Source organism: Patella vulgata, chromosome 6 (genome assembly GCF_932274485.2).
Source record: "Patella vulgata chromosome 6, xgPatVulg1.2, whole genome shotgun sequence".
NCBI classification, from domain to species: Eukaryota; Metazoa; Mollusca; class Gastropoda; family Patellidae; genus Patella; species Patella vulgata.
In genome coordinates, this window is record NC_065884.2 from 32593353 (window position 1) to 32609227 (window position 15875).

General features: G+C 36.5%; 1 protein-coding gene across 3 annotated transcripts in view; it reads left to right on the plus strand.

The window, feature by feature from the left end:
• The window catches only part of LOC126825375 (dynamin-binding protein), a 143141-nt gene that overhangs the window by 65830 nt on the left and 61436 nt on the right, over window positions 1–15875 (plus strand). For all 3 annotated transcript variants that reach the window (XR_008788428.1, XR_008788429.1, XM_056101584.1), the window contains exons 4-6: window positions 7638–7708; window positions 7947–8085; window positions 14228–14457. Coding sequence is in view for 1 of the 3 variants with exons in the window: in XM_056101584.1 (XP_055957559.1) it covers window positions 7638–7708; window positions 7947–8085; window positions 14228–14457 (440 nt within the window). In the remaining 2 variants the exon portion in view is untranslated. The remainder of the gene's footprint in view (window positions 1–7637; window positions 7709–7946; window positions 8086–14227; window positions 14458–15875) is intronic.

The following is a 15875-nucleotide window of genomic DNA, read 5'->3' on the forward strand; positions in this document are numbered from 1 at the left end:
CAGGCTCTCCAGTTGAATATGAATGGTAAAATATTTATTTTGTCTTAAATATTGGATATCAGAAGCCTGCCTTTTCCTGGTAAGATCACAACATCAATGTTGATTTGAATTGACAAATAATTCGTATTTTCAACGTGTAGGAATTTGGATGATATTGAGTTAGAGACTTAGCTACTTTAACACGTACGTGTCAGATAAAACCTGTTGTTCCTTGATTATGCTCCTTTAAACGATACACAACATTGACATTCATTTTTTACCGGTCGGATAATTAACACATCTCAACTGAAAACGCACTGTCGCACAGTTTTTCACCCCTAGCGTTAATTAACTCACAGTTTTTCACCCTTGTTAATCACAGGCATGATTTTTTTCCGTTATTTAACGGATTTCCGCTATTTTCATCGCCCGAGGGTCGTTTTCGTGAATCATCTAAATTTGCAATAAAAATTTTGGGCATGGTAGAGTCTTTTGACTTTGTCTGACGATCTTGGTTGTTATATTATTATATCCTCACCGTGTGCTATGCTTGGAAGGTTAACCAGACTATGTTTCAATTGCCGTGTCAACGTAGAAAATTAAAAGCATGGTAATCGAGACTTGGGAATTAATGTCCAATGAAATTGCAGAAAAGTATTACTCTGCTGACTTGATCTGTCGTTTCGCTTCACCTGTAATAGTTAGCGTTGGTCGATTCACAACTTTCCTAAGCTGCGCTTATTTGTAACGGCACAGTTTCTATTATAATTTATATATTGTCATTTTCTGTGGCTTTAATATTTTTGGTCATCAGTGATGTAAAAACATTTATTAACCTCTTTTAGGTAATTGATATAAAAAAAAAAAATATATATATATATACGATCAAGACCGTATTTAATATCCATAGGAATACTGTGGTGCGAACTATCCCGAGTAAAAAGTGAAAGTAAAACGCACATCCGGCATTCTGTACAAAAATAGAAAATGACGACCGTTAAAAATATTGTTCAACGCGACAATATTCACGACATAAAAATGATTGACAACGTAAAATCTATGGAAATGGAGAAGGAGGTGAATGGAAAGCCATTGGATTATCTATAATCTATCCGAAAGTTGCGTCAACCAGGAAAAGCTTTTTGCATTGTATGTGAAAAAGACATCAGCTACGGCACTCGTGACTCGGGGATGGAAAATAAAGAAAAAAAAGAAGAAAAGAAAGAATACCTAGAAATAAAAAGCAAAACCTTAACTAAAAAAAAAATCAAAGGAACTTTTACAGTCTGCCTCAAAAAAAGCCAGACTGTTTAAACAAATAAATTATTTTATCTGTTTTTGTTTTGTATATTTGCTGGAATTTGCTGCATCAGGTTTATTTTTAATCAAGGCATTTACCATCCAAATGTCTTCAGAGTGCACGATTTAAAGTTAAATTTTAAAAAAGGCGTGCCTCAATCGTATACCTCAGCGTATTTTTGGCCTATGGCCAAACATTTCAGTTATTTTTTTTAGTCCCCAGAATCATGCCTGTAATTAACACATCTTATTTCAGTTTTAACGCGGTAATACCGAGTAATAGTCACAAAATTAATTTTCTTTCGATACACGTACAAATAACAACCATGACTGAGAAATATATGGTGGCTGTGCTCAGATTCACCCTTTAGCAGTTCTGAGTGTAGGGCTTACAAGTATTGGCCAATGTATGAGCAAAAGCCCAGATTGTGGTCAAGGTAACTTGAGACACATGGCCCAACAAATGGTCACGTATCCAGACACAAGAAGTAACACCTGACCTCTCACCTTGAAATCCTTCATCTGAATCCCCGACAGACTAGCTGTTAGTCCTTAAATACGGCGTGCCACGCATGAGCAATGAGACAAAAGAGAGGGAAGTAGACTAGATTAACAATACAGGACATTACACATGAACAATAAAAAATACAAGGATTACCGATAAAACAAATACAATGGACAGTGATTACATTAAAATTAGATATAAAAATAAATAACTGACAAAACCGTAGGCAAGGTGAGACAGAAAAAGCCAAAGAGATAATTTTAAAAACCAAAAGAAAACTGTAATTAAATTCAAAGCCAAATATACATGAAAATCTAATACTATTACTATTACTAGTTACAGAAATTTGGGATCATCACAAACAGTTTTTCAAACACTCAATTGATCACCCTACGTATGTTATCAAGCTTCTCACACGATTTTCTATATTAAGTGTGTGTGTGTTTAACTAATGTTGTTTTATTTTTCAAAAATGAAAATAAAAAATTAATTTACGTAGATCTCTAAATGTTGCTTCAGCAACTAACCTATAGGTTTATCTGCAAAAGATCTCGGTTCCTTTCAATATGGGCATATATCGGATCGAAACTTCATGGATTATGGCCCCTGATTGTATGAAAAATCACGTTTTTCGCTTGTGGACACTCTAGAGGTCACAATTTTCATCTGATTTTGATGAAACTTGAAATGCATGTTTATAATCCAAAGATCTTAGTTCCTTTCGATATTTGCGCATATCGGATTGTAACTTTCTAAATTATGGCTCCTGATTGTACGAAAAATAACACTTTTAGCTTGTGGTCACAATTATTATCCGATTTGAAAAAACGTTTGAATATACTATTGTTATACCGTAATGATGGTTGGGTTCGAATTTCGTGAAAATCAGACCCAAACTACCGGACAAAATGGCCGCCGCTCATACGCTAATAGTGTAAAAATAAGGTATATCAAGGTTGTGGATCTTCTAGAGGTCACAATTTTAATCCAATTTTGATGAAACTTGAAATACATGTTTATAACCCAAAGATCTTGGTTCCTTTCGATATTTGCACATGTCGGATCGTAACTTCCTGAATTATGGTCCTTGATTGTATGAAAAATCACATTTTTAGATTGTGGTCTCTCTAGAGGTCACAATTATTATCTGACCCTCCCCGTACGCAAAACATCTGGTATATCAAGGTTGTGGACCCTCTAGCGGTCCCAATTTTGATCTGATATTGATGAAACTTAATACTCTTGATTGTACAAAATTTAAATCATAATTTTTATCCGATTTAAATTAAAAAGGGTGAATATAGGAAAGCAAACATGGATAGATAAACCAGCATGTGACAGTGAAGTGTCAAATTTGACAATGAACCCCTCCCACGTGTATTGCGCTATTGCGTGTCCCATGTGCATCTCAGTGGTTCTGTTGAGGCGATAAGTTCTTCATCTTTGAACATACTCTCAAAGCATGTCAAGTGTCCATGACTATTTATCATATCACAACCTGCATAGGTATTTGCATTTCAATATCCCCTACTTTTTTGAAGAGTATATATCACCATTCCACCATAATGAAGGTTGAATTCGAATGCGGGAAAATTGAAATGAAACTGCCCAATTGTGTATAAGTATGTAATACGAAGGTTGTGGACCCTCTAGAGGTCACAATTTTTATCCGATTTTGATGAAACTTGAAATGTATGTTCATAACCCAAAGATCGCGCATATCGGACCATATTTTCCTGGATTATGGTCCCTGGTTGTACAAAAAAATCCCATTTGAAATGTTGTTATTGTTGTCGCCCCTGTCCGTCCGTCAGGCGTCCACAAGCTCTAGAGACTAAAGTTAATATCCGATTGACTTAAATAAATTTATACACAGTGTTAAGGTCATGAGACGAAGAAGCCTATTGATTTTCAGTGATTTCAGATAATTACTGCAATAGTTATGGCCCTTGATCACTTCAAAAAATCTTGTGGACACTCTATATAGCTAGAGGCCAAAGTTAATATCCGATTGATGTAAATTTATACACAGTGTATAAGGTCATGAGACGAAGAAGCCTATTGATTTTCAGCAATTTCTGATTATTACTGCCAGAGTTATGGTCCTTGATCACTTCAAAATATCTTGTGGACGCTCTAGAGGCCAAAGTTGATATCCGATTGACTTTAAATTTATACACAGTGTGTAAGGTCATGAGATGAAGAAACCTTTTGATTTTCAGCAATGTCTGATAATTACTGCCAGAGTTATGGCCCTTGATCACTTCAAAATATCTTGTGGATGCTCTAGAGGCTAAAGTTATCATCCGATTGACTTCAGATTGATACACAGAGTTTAAGGTCTTGAGACAAACAAATATATTGATATTAAATGTTTTGTATACTTAACGTTAGCATGGGACAGAACTTCATAAAAACCAAACAAATTCTAATGATTTTCTGATAATTACTTAGTGAGTTGTTAGTATTGTTACTCTTAAGCAGATTATAGTGTATTATAAATGTTTCATTATCGAAAAAAATAAAAATATGCGACAACTCTTGTTGACTGCCCGGACGATTTAGCAGCTGTGGGAGTATGTTTCGTTGCCTTGCAAGTGGCAACCTATCTTTTTAGCTAGTTCTCTGTCCATCTCTTGCAAAATGCGGGCGTATCATGCATGGCAACCGCTTGTTAAATAAATAAACACGCTAAGAAATGTTGACAAATATTTCCATTGGAATAATGTAAGTAGTTAATTACTGCCAGAGTTATGACCCTTGATCACTTCACAAAATATTGTAGATGCTCTAGAGGCTAAAGTTAATATCCGTTGACTTTAAATTTATAAACAGTGTTTAAGGTCATGAGACGAAAAAGCCTATTGATTTTCAGCTATTTCCGGTAATTACTGCCAGAGTTATGGCCCTTGATCACATCAAAAAATCTTGTGGACGCTCTAGAGGTCTAAGTTAATATCTGATTGACTTAAGATTTATATACAGTGTTTAAGGTCATGAGACGAAAAAGCCTGTTGATTTTCAGCGATTTCCGATAATTATGGCTAGAGTTAAGGCCCTTGATCACTTCAAAAAATCTTGTGGATGCTCTAAAGACCAAAGTTAATATCCGATTGACTTTAAATTTATACACAGTGTTAAAGGTCATGAGATAAAGAAGCCTATTGATTTTCAGCGATTTCCGATAATTACAGTTATGGCCCTTGATCACTTCGAAAAATCTTGTGGATGCTCTAGAGGGTAAAGTTAATATCCGATTGACTTCAAATTTATACACAGTGTTTAAGGTCATGAGACGAAGAATCCTATTGATTTTCAGCGATTTCCGATAATTTTTGTCAGAGTTATGGCCCTTGATCACTTTGAAAAATCTTGTGGACGCTGTAGAGGCTAAAGTTAATATCCGATTGACTTTAAATTTATACACAGTGTTTAAGGTCTTGAGACAAACAAGTATATTGATTTTCAATGAATCTTTATGACTTGAACAGCTAAATCCATGATGTTAATATTTAGTCTCTAAATTTGGCAAAACAAACCCAACACCTAACCTTCTTTGCCTCTTGTCATATTACATTCTCTTCATTTCAAGAAGTACCATATCAATGAAAGGAATGTGGATGTATATTGCAGCGTCAGCGATGCTTTAGTCTCATCTTGGTATTCAACTGGTTCCCCTGGGTCAAAATATGTGAAAATCCGATAGGAGATTTGGGGATTAAGAGTAGTTGAGTCTGCCTCAGATATAATACGATGGCATTGATCAAGCATAAACTAAAGCAGTGTAGCAGGCATGATGAAAGGGGCCACTCTCAGCTCACTGGACGCAGCGTTGTGGGCGTGTCCGATTTCTATCAACAACCTCAAAAATTGAGCCAAGATGGCTAAACATATTGAAAGCACACAGCAAATTGTTTTCACAAAATGATTCAGATGAGACACAGATTGATCCCAATATGCAGTGAACCATTTGATAATGAACAGCCCACCATACGTTCAATAATGAACAGAGATATCAATTTCAATGGCAGAGATTTTAGGACAGAACTTGGTGTAAAGTCATGACTAAGTTCAAAAATGAGCAGAGGTTTGTGCTAGGGCCTCTGAATAAGAGTAGGCAGGCCAAAGGTAGGGCACTTTAGGGGAGGGGGTAGGATCTGGAAAATTTGTGTTCAGTATTGGCCTTCAGTAGGCTAACAAGCAAAGACTTTCTCGATGCCCATGTTGCAATTTTCTTAAATTCATTTAGATAAAAAAATAAAACTAAGACAAATTAATTGATTCTGAATATTATGGAACTAATCCGTGGAAATCAGGCCCTGATTGAGCTTGTATTATGAAACTATTAATCCGTGGAAATCAGGGTCTGATTGAGCTTGTAGGGGCCCTTACATCATCAATGAAAAACGTACATATTCTGTACGTACATTGAGTGCGTTGGCTTTTCTTATCTCTGGATTTGGTTGGAACGAGGGAAGGGCAGCAGAAAAAGGGGGCACAATGTTGTCAATAGGGTGGGTATTTCCTTGAGTCTTGAGTATTTAAGGTATTTCTGTCAAAATTCAGGGGCACATTTTCGGACGGGAGGGCACATAGCCACCCCCGCTCCCTCCCCTATATCCTCGTAGGAAATCTCATCGGATTCGAGCGTTATTAACCATTTCCAGTTTCTTTTGTTTTTATATTTATGAGGGCAGGGTAGGTGATTAACTAACTACCAAACATGCCACTGCAATGAGATTTTTTGCTTAGGTTACACAGAGTGATGTAACAGTAGTCACTGTTTATATCTGTTGTAATGGACCGTCTGCTAGTCTTTCCTACAGACCATGTAAAAGACAACGGTCTGCAAAAATGAATTTTGCACCGCTCCTCCTCTTCAATAACGGTGGTCTCTTCATTATCAAATGGTTCATAGCATATCTGACAAACAGGTGATACTGTATCCATATTATATGTGTCTCAACATTTGAAGCATTTTGTGAAATAAATTCGCCATGTGTTCCAATAGGCATGATCAGCTTCCGCAGTGACCTGGGAGTGGCCCCAGTAAACATACCCCCACCCTGCTACTGCAGTGAGCTGGGAGACACGCCAAATGAAATTTAGTTGATACTGGATGAATGCCATTGTATTAGGTTTAAGCTAGGAGTATCCTTAAACTCCAATCCCTAATCGGAAATCTAAATCCCTTATTGGAATGTCTCCTATATTGACCCAGGGGAATCACTTAATCACTAAATGGATTCAGCTACCTCGATAACCTATATTTTGACACCAAACTTGATCCTTATGTAAAATTCGAATTTTCCAGCCCAAACTGACCGCCATCTTGAATAACCCCCAATATTGACTCAGTGGTAAAACATATAAAAAAATGTGTATGGAATGGATTTAGTTAACCCGAAAACATATATTTTGATACCAAAATATGATAATTTACAAGCCAAAACCGGTGGCCATTTTGGATTTTGGCCAATTTGACCCATTTGGACACAGATTTTGGACTCAGACTTTTTTCTGGTGATATGTCTAGACCGACCATAAACCGTGGTCGACATTTCTATTGCAGTAACTGCCTGCACTTATGCTATCTTGCCTGGATTATTTGTGAATTTAGTAACATTAGAATTCTAAGTATGAGAGAGAAAGACTGTACTATACAGGAGTGTTTATTTTAGTATGACTAGAATGTAATTGTTCTACATATATATTGTTGGTTAACTAGTCTTTACATGTTGATCCATGCATCGAGAATACTCATGATCTGTCACATCGGGCTAGTGAAATTAAAAAGGATTTGAAAGAAGTATGTATTTTCATTGTGTTTAACTGAAACATGTTGTGTTTACAGAAGATGCAGCAAATGCTGAGGTTGTTATTGAATTAAAACGACGGATATCTGAAATCATTGTTGACTTAAAGGTAACAAAGCATATCACTCATATCTTTGTTTTATATTCAGTATTTGACAGTCTATACTAGATAATATAACATTGCTTATTTTGTAATCATTGATTTTTTAGCAATTGCAAATTGCATAAGTGTCAATGAAAGCTATGCTAAGCCTATATCTGTAGTAAATCTAGCCCAAACAGATCAATTATCTTATCAGCTCACATGATGGTGTAACTTTAGATGTTGTATTTCACAAACTTTACAGAAATATGAGAAATCTAAAGAAAATGTTGTGACCTTGCTAAAGACTGTAAATGCAGAGATAAAAGAAGAAGTAAAAGAAAGTTTAGGATTTTATGAAGCCAACATTACAGGATTGTCAGTAGAACTTTGTCAATTAAAAGGTTAAATTATTATTTTTCAATTACTATATTATCTTCTAGAAATCTACAATATGTTATAGAATAAAAGTAACTAGAACAGTGATGCAGTACTGGCATGTTTCAATAGATGTAGTCCTAACAGGAAAAAATCCTTGTCACATCATCAAAATATGCCATGTCAGGAAATGTCACGTCACGTCCACATGGGTGGGTGCAATGTGGATATAGTTAAATTATGGAAGCCTATAACTACCATTCGTAATTTCTACTTTTCGCCCCTACAAAACACGAAAGTCAAAAAGTAGAAGTTATGACAAAATTTGAGGCGACAGCACCCAAAATCGACTCAAAAACAGGAAATTAAGAAATAATACACAACGATAAAAGCACATCTCGTTTTTTTCCTAATTTCTAATTTTCGACTTGCATTTTGGCTTGTGTACTGTCTTGTCGACTTTCGACTTGGGTTATGTTTTTATATTTTTGTCCCCCGTCTTTCGAAGAAAGCAGGGGACTATTAAAATGGGTTTGTCCATCTGTCCGTCCGTCCGTCCATCACACTATTTGGGACACAATAACTCTCCTTCTAATTGACCTAGAATGTTCAAACTTGGTGTAGGTGTTTATTAGGTCAATGCCTTGATGGAGTTCGAAGATAAGCATTTTCTGCTTAGGGTAAGCAGAGATAGGCAATTTCATTGGTTGATGCTTTGGACACGATAATTTAAGTTCTAATTAAGTGAGAGTGATGAAATTTGGTGTATATCTTGACTAAGTTCGATAATGAGCATTTTCTGCTCAGGGTAAGCAGAGCGATAAGCAATTTGATTGGTCGAGACTTTGGAACACAATAACTCTCCTTCTAATTGAGGTAGAATGTTCAAACTTGGTGTAGGCGTTCATTATGTGAATCCCTTGATGGAGTTGGTGTATAGTTTTTTCACATCAATACCATGACTAAGTTCGATAATGAGCATTTTCTGCTCAGGATAAGCAGAGCAATAAGCAATTTGATTGGTCGAGACTTTGGAACACAATAACTCTCCTTCTAATTGAAGTAGAATGTTTAAGCTTGGTGTAGGCGTTCATTAGGTGAATGCCTTGAGTTCGATGATAAACATCGTCTGCTTACGGTAAGCAGACGATAAGCAATCTGATTGGTTGATGCTTTGGGGCACAATAACTTTGGTTATAATGAAGTGAGAGCGATGAAACTCTGAATAAAGATTCATTATATTATTACCTTGACTAAGTTCGATAGTGAGAATTTTCTGCTCAGACTAAGGAGCGATAAGTATTTTGATTGGTCAAGACTTTGGGACATAACAACTCTACATTTAATTGAGGTAGAATGTTTAAACTTGATGTAGATGTTCTTTAGGTGAATGTCTTGACTGAGTTCAATGATTAACATTTCGAGATGAAGCTAAGCAGAGCTAGCCAATTTCATTGGTCGATGTTTTGGGACAAGATAATCTTGATTCTATCTGATAGAGAGTGATGAAACTTGTATAGCTTGATTGCTCGATACCTTGGCTTGTTTTAGGTACCGTAATGATCCAGAATCTGAATCCTGATAGAAATTTCAATTTCATTTGTAAGAGATGCTTACAATCACACTTGTCTTTCACTTTAGAACATTTTGGTTCATTCTTACTTTTCCTACCCATGGTGTTAATATAAATTGAAATAAAATAATAATATCCAACCGGGCAAATTTTGAAATTTGTATATTTTACATGCTGTATAAAGCCACAGTAAACAAAATTCAATTTTCAATGCGCGTATTCATATGTGACCTGGAATTCTGAGGCGAAAGTCGAAAAGCGCAACAACAGCGCAACAACAAGCCAAAAATCATAGGTCGCTAATATCGCCATCAATATATACTAGACTTATTATACAGACTATTTTGTTAATGCGAATTGCATGTATTCAAATGTGACCTGGAATGCAGAGACTACAACAACTTCCGAGGCAAAACTCGAAAAGTCGACAGTATGTCAGCAAGCCAAAATGATAGGTCGCTAATAGTGCGGTGTGTTAATTTCCTAATTTCTACTTTTCGAGTTGCATTTGGCTTGGTATGCATGTTGGTGCCTTCTTACTGCCATCAATAAATACAAAAATATGACTAAGTCGAAAGTCAACAAGATGATATACAAGCCAAAATGCAAGTCAAAAATTAGGAATTATGAAAAAACGAGGTGTTCTATTATCGCGGTATATTATTTGTTAGTTTTCTATTTTCGAGTTGATTTTGGTTTGTATAGCGTGCTGTTGCCTCACATTTTGTCGTAAATTCTACTTTTCTACTTTTTGACTTTCCTGTTCTGAAGGGGCGAAAAGTAGAAATTATGCATGGTAGTTATAGGCTTCTATACTAAATGGTATAGTTAAGCACTAGACTGCAGTAGGCTACGCAGTTTGGTCAGGAGTTCAAATCCCACAGAGGAAAAACTCGAATTTTGTTTAGTACTATTAATCGCACATATATTTTTTTCAAAAGTATCAAGCAATCAAACTATACACTAAGTTTCATCACTCTCTATCAGATAGAATCAGGATTATCTTGTCCCAAAGCATCAACCAATCAAATTGATTAGCTCTGCTTGGCTTCAGCTCGAAATGTTAATCATTGAACTCAGTCAAGACATTCACCTAATGTCAAGACAAGACATTCTGCCTCAATTAAAAGCAGAGTTGTTATGTTCCAAAGTCTTGACCAATCAAATTGCTTATCGCTCCTTAGCCTAAGCAGAAAATTCTCAACATTGAACTTAGTCAAGGTAATGATATAATGAATCTATATTCAGAGTTTCATCACTCTCACTTCATTATAACCAAAGTTATCGTGCCCCAAAGCACCGACCAATCAGATTGCATATCTCTGCTTACTGTTAGCAGACAATGTTCATCATCGAACTCCATCAAGGCATTCACCTAATAAATGCCTACACCAAGTTTAAACATTTTACCTCAATTAGAAAGAGAGTTATTTTGTTCCAAAGCAGCGACCAATCAAATTGTTTACTGCTCTGCTTACCCTCAGCAGAAAACGTGCTATTATCGAACTTAGCCAAGGTATTGATGTAAAAAAAGCTATACCCCAAGTGTCCTCACTCTCACCTAATTAGGGGGGCGGGGTTGGATGGCCGAATGGTTAGCACGTGTGCGCTGCGCTGTATCATACGGTCTGTCATTGAGTCAACTGGCGGGGTTTCGATTCCCCGGTTGTACATGACAAGGAGTAGGTTTATCCCCAAAAGATCTCGGCTGCTTTCGATATTGGCATGTATCGGATCGAAACTTCATGGATTATGGCCTCTGTTTGTACGAAAAATCACGTTTTTAGCTTGTGGACCCTATAGAGGTCACAATTTTTATCCGATTTTGTTGAAACTTGAAATGTAAGTTTATAACCCAAAAATCTTGGTTCCTTTCGATATTCGCGCATATCGGACTGTAACTTCCTGAATTATGGCCCCTGATTGTACGAAAAATCGCGTTTTTAGCTTGTGGACCCTATAGAGGTCATAATTTTTATCCGATTTAAAAAAACATATTATTATATCCCCATTAGACCCTAAGGACGACTGAGTTCGAATTTCGTGAAAATCGGCCCAAAATTGACAGACAAAATGGCTGTCGTTCGTTCTCAAATAGCGTAAAAATATGGTATATCAAGGTTGTGGACCCTATAGAGGTCACAATTTTTATTCGATTTTGTTGAAACTTGAAATGTAAGTTTATAACTCAAAGATCTCGGTTCCTTTCAATATTCGCGCATATCGGACCTTAACTTCCTGAATTATGGCCCCTGATTGTACGAAAAATCGCGTTTTTAGCTTGTGGACCCTATAGAGGTCATAATTTTTATCCGATTTAAAAAAACGTATTATTGTGTCACCGTTACACCCTAAGGACGACTGAGTTCGAATTTCGTGATAATCGGCCCAAAATTGACAGACAAAATGGCCGCCTAACATTCTCAAATAGCGTAAAAATGTGGTCTATCAAGGTTGTGGACCCTATAGAGATCACAATTTTTATCCGATTTTGTTGAAACTTGATATGTAAGTTTATAACCCAAAGATCTCGGTTCATTTCGATATTCGCACATATCGGACCGTAACTTCCTGAATTATTGCCCCTGATTGTACGAAAAATCGCCTTTTTAGCTTGTGGACCCTATATAGGTCATAATTTTTATCCGATTTAAAAAAATGTCACCATTACACCCTAAGGACGACTGAGGTCGAATTTCGTGAAAATCAGCCCAAAATTGACAGACAAAATGGCCGCCGTATGTTCTCAAATAGCGTAAAAATGTGGTATATCAAGGTTGTGGACCCTATAGAGGTCACAATTTTTATCCGATTTTGTTGAAACTTGATATGTAAGTTTATAACCCAAAGATCTCAGTTCATTACGATATTCGCGCATATCGGACCGTAACTTCTTGAATTATTGTCCCTGATTGTACGAAAAATCACGTTTTTAGCTTGTGGAACCAATAAAGGTCATAATTTTTATCCGATTTAAAAAAACGTATTATTATATCACCGTCACACCCTAAAAACAGCTGAGGTCGAATTTCATGAAAATCGGCCCAAAATGTACAGACAAAATGGCCGCCGTTCGTTGTCAAATAGCGTAAAAATATGGTATATCATGGTTGTGGACCCTATAGAGATCACAATTTTTATCCGATTTTGTTGAAACTTGAAATGTAATTTTATAACCGAAAGTTCTCGGTTCCTTTCGATATTCGCGCATATCGGACCTTAAGTTCCTGAATTATGGTCCCTGATTGTACGAAGAATCGCGTTTTTAGCTTGTGGACCCTAAAGGTCATAATTTTCATCCGATTTAAAAAAACATATTATTATGTCACCGTTACACCCTAAGGACGACTGAGTTCGAATTTCGTGAAAATTGGCCCAAAATTGACAGACAAAATGGCCGCCGTTCGTTCTCAAATAGCGAAAAAATATGGTTGTGGACCCTATAGAGGTCACAGTTTTGATCCGATTTCAATGAAACTTGAAATACATATTTATAACCCAAAGATCTTGGTTCTTTCGATATACGCACATTTTGGATCATAACTTCCTGAATTATGGCCCTTGATTGTACGAAAAGTCGCGTTTTTAGGATGTGATCCCTCTAGATGTCACAATTTTTATCCCTGTCAAACCCTTATGATGGTTGAGTCCGAATTTCGTACAAATCGGACCAAAACTGCCGGACAAAATGGCTGCCCCTCGTACGCAAATATTGTAAATATATTGTATATCAAGGTTTTGGACCCTCTAGAGAGTGGACACAATTTTGATTCGATTTTGATGTAACTTGAAATACATGTTTATAACCCAAAGATCTTGGTTCCTTTCAATATTCATGCATATCGGATTGTAACTTCCTGAATTATGGCCCTTGATTGTACGAAAAAATCACTTCTTTTTTTGAGCTTGTTCTCTGTCCATCTCTTGCAAAATGTGGGCGTATCTTGCATGGCAACCGCTTGTTTTTAGCTTGTCATGGTCCCTCTAGAGGTCACAAGTTTTATCTGATTTGAAAAAAAGTATTTGAAAATATCACCGTTACACCGTAATGATAGCTGAGTTCGAATTCCGTGAAAATGGGACCAAAACTGCTGGACAAAATGGCCGCCCCTTGTATACGCAAACAGTGTAAATATATGGTATATCAAGGTTGTGGACCCTCTAGAAGTCACAATGTTGATCTGATTTTTATGAAACTTGAAATATACCTTTATAACCCAAAGATCTTGGTACCTTTCGATATCCGATCGTAAGTTCCTGAATTATGGCCCTTGATTGTACGCAAAATTGCTTTTGTTTTAGTTGTTCTCTATCCATCTCTTGCAAAATGTGGGCATATCTTGCCTAGCAACCACTGGTTCTCAATGTCAAAGTTTGTGAGGAGTCAAATTTTCCGAGAGAGAACTTTTTATTCGTTGGAATATTTAATTGTACAATGGATTTTATTTAACCGAAAAAAAATACTTTTAATATTTAGGGTGGTTCAGACAGTAATTGGGACAATGAGAGGATGATTCCTATTGATTTTCCCTGTTTTTTGTCCATATTGGCATATCTTAGATGACAACCACCAACTTGTTATAATATATTTTCAGAAAATCTTTATGAACTGAGCCCAAAAGCACGGAAAGCTGCCAATAACATGGACGAGACTGAAAGAAGAAAGGAGGAAGATAGGAAAAGAAAAATAGAAGAAAGAATTAAAATGGAGAAAGAAAAAGACAAGAGAGAGAAAATTATAGAAGAAATAATAGAGACAGAAAGTGTATTTTTACAATATTTACACCTGTGTATGGATATGTTTCTTTCTCCAAGTGCAGAAAAGGTAACAAACAAGTCTTAACAACTATAGTATATTATCTTATGGACGCTAAAGTTAATATCCAATTGACTTTAAATTAATACACAGTGTTTACGGTCATGAGGCGAAGAAGTCAGAGTTATCACTAGTGATGGTACGATAATCAGTTTCAACATCAGTAATTTTGGGAGAAATCGGTATCGGCCGATACACGGCCATTTCGCCGATAGTGGAGTTGCCAATATCTGTTCAAAACAACTCGGTTATTACCTTTGAAATATTATCCGAGTTGTGAACAAATCATTATTTTGCTTGACATGCGGTGCAACTAAATAGGCACACGCACACGCACTTTGCTATTTGGACGTACCGGTAATACATGACTCTCATAGGGGCCGTAAAAAGGAAAGAATAAACAGTAAAAAATCCTTACCGGTCTATTTGTTATATAAATAGCTACGTGGAGGGCAACCAAAATGAAAGTTTTATTTCGGTTGCCGTGCGTGTTGCTATTTCTATGTACCGGTAATACAAGACTCTCTCAGGGGCCGTATAAAAGGAAAGAATAAACAGTATAAAATCCTTACTGGTCTCCGTTATTTTTTGAATATTTATTCTCACATTGTTTAAGAGTTCGCTTCACTCAATGAGATTTTTGAGAATACCATTTCTGCGCATGTGCAGACAGACATTAACTACAACAGTCCACCTGATAAAACTTTTGATTGGAATAGGGAATAAGCTAATTGTATGATGATCAAAATCATAGAATTGTAGAACAGTCAGTACATCGCGGAGACCCCTCTTTGATCTGTTTTCAGTGCGTGTTGATATTACAAGATCACAAACTAGAACAATACTTAATTAGACTAATGAATTTTTTATTGTCCCCCGCCTTTCGAAGAAAGCAGGGGACTATTAAAATGGGTTCGTCCGTCTGTCTGTCCGTCTGTCTGTCCGTCCGTCTGTCCGTCCGTCTGTCTGTCCGTCACACTTTTTGGGACACAATAACTCTCTTCCTAATTGAGCTAGAATGTTCAAACTTGGTGTATGTGTTTATTAGGTCAATGCCTTGATGGAGTTCGAAGATGAGCATTTTCCGCTTAGGGTAAGCAGAGATAAGCAATTTGATTGGTTGATGCTTTGGGACACGATAACTCTCTTCCTAATTGGGCTAGAATGTTCAAACTTGGTGTATGTGTTGATTAGGTCAATGCCTTGATGGAGTTCGAAGATGAGCATTTTCCGCTTAGGGTAAGCAGAGATAAGCAATTTGATTGGTTGATGCTTTGGGACACGATAACTTTTAATTGAGCTAGAATGTTCAAACTTGGTGTATGTGTTTATTAGGTCAATGCCTTGATGGAGTTCGAAGATGAGCATTTTCCGCTTAGGGTAAGCAGAGATAAGCAATTTGATTGGTTGATACTTTGGGGCACGAT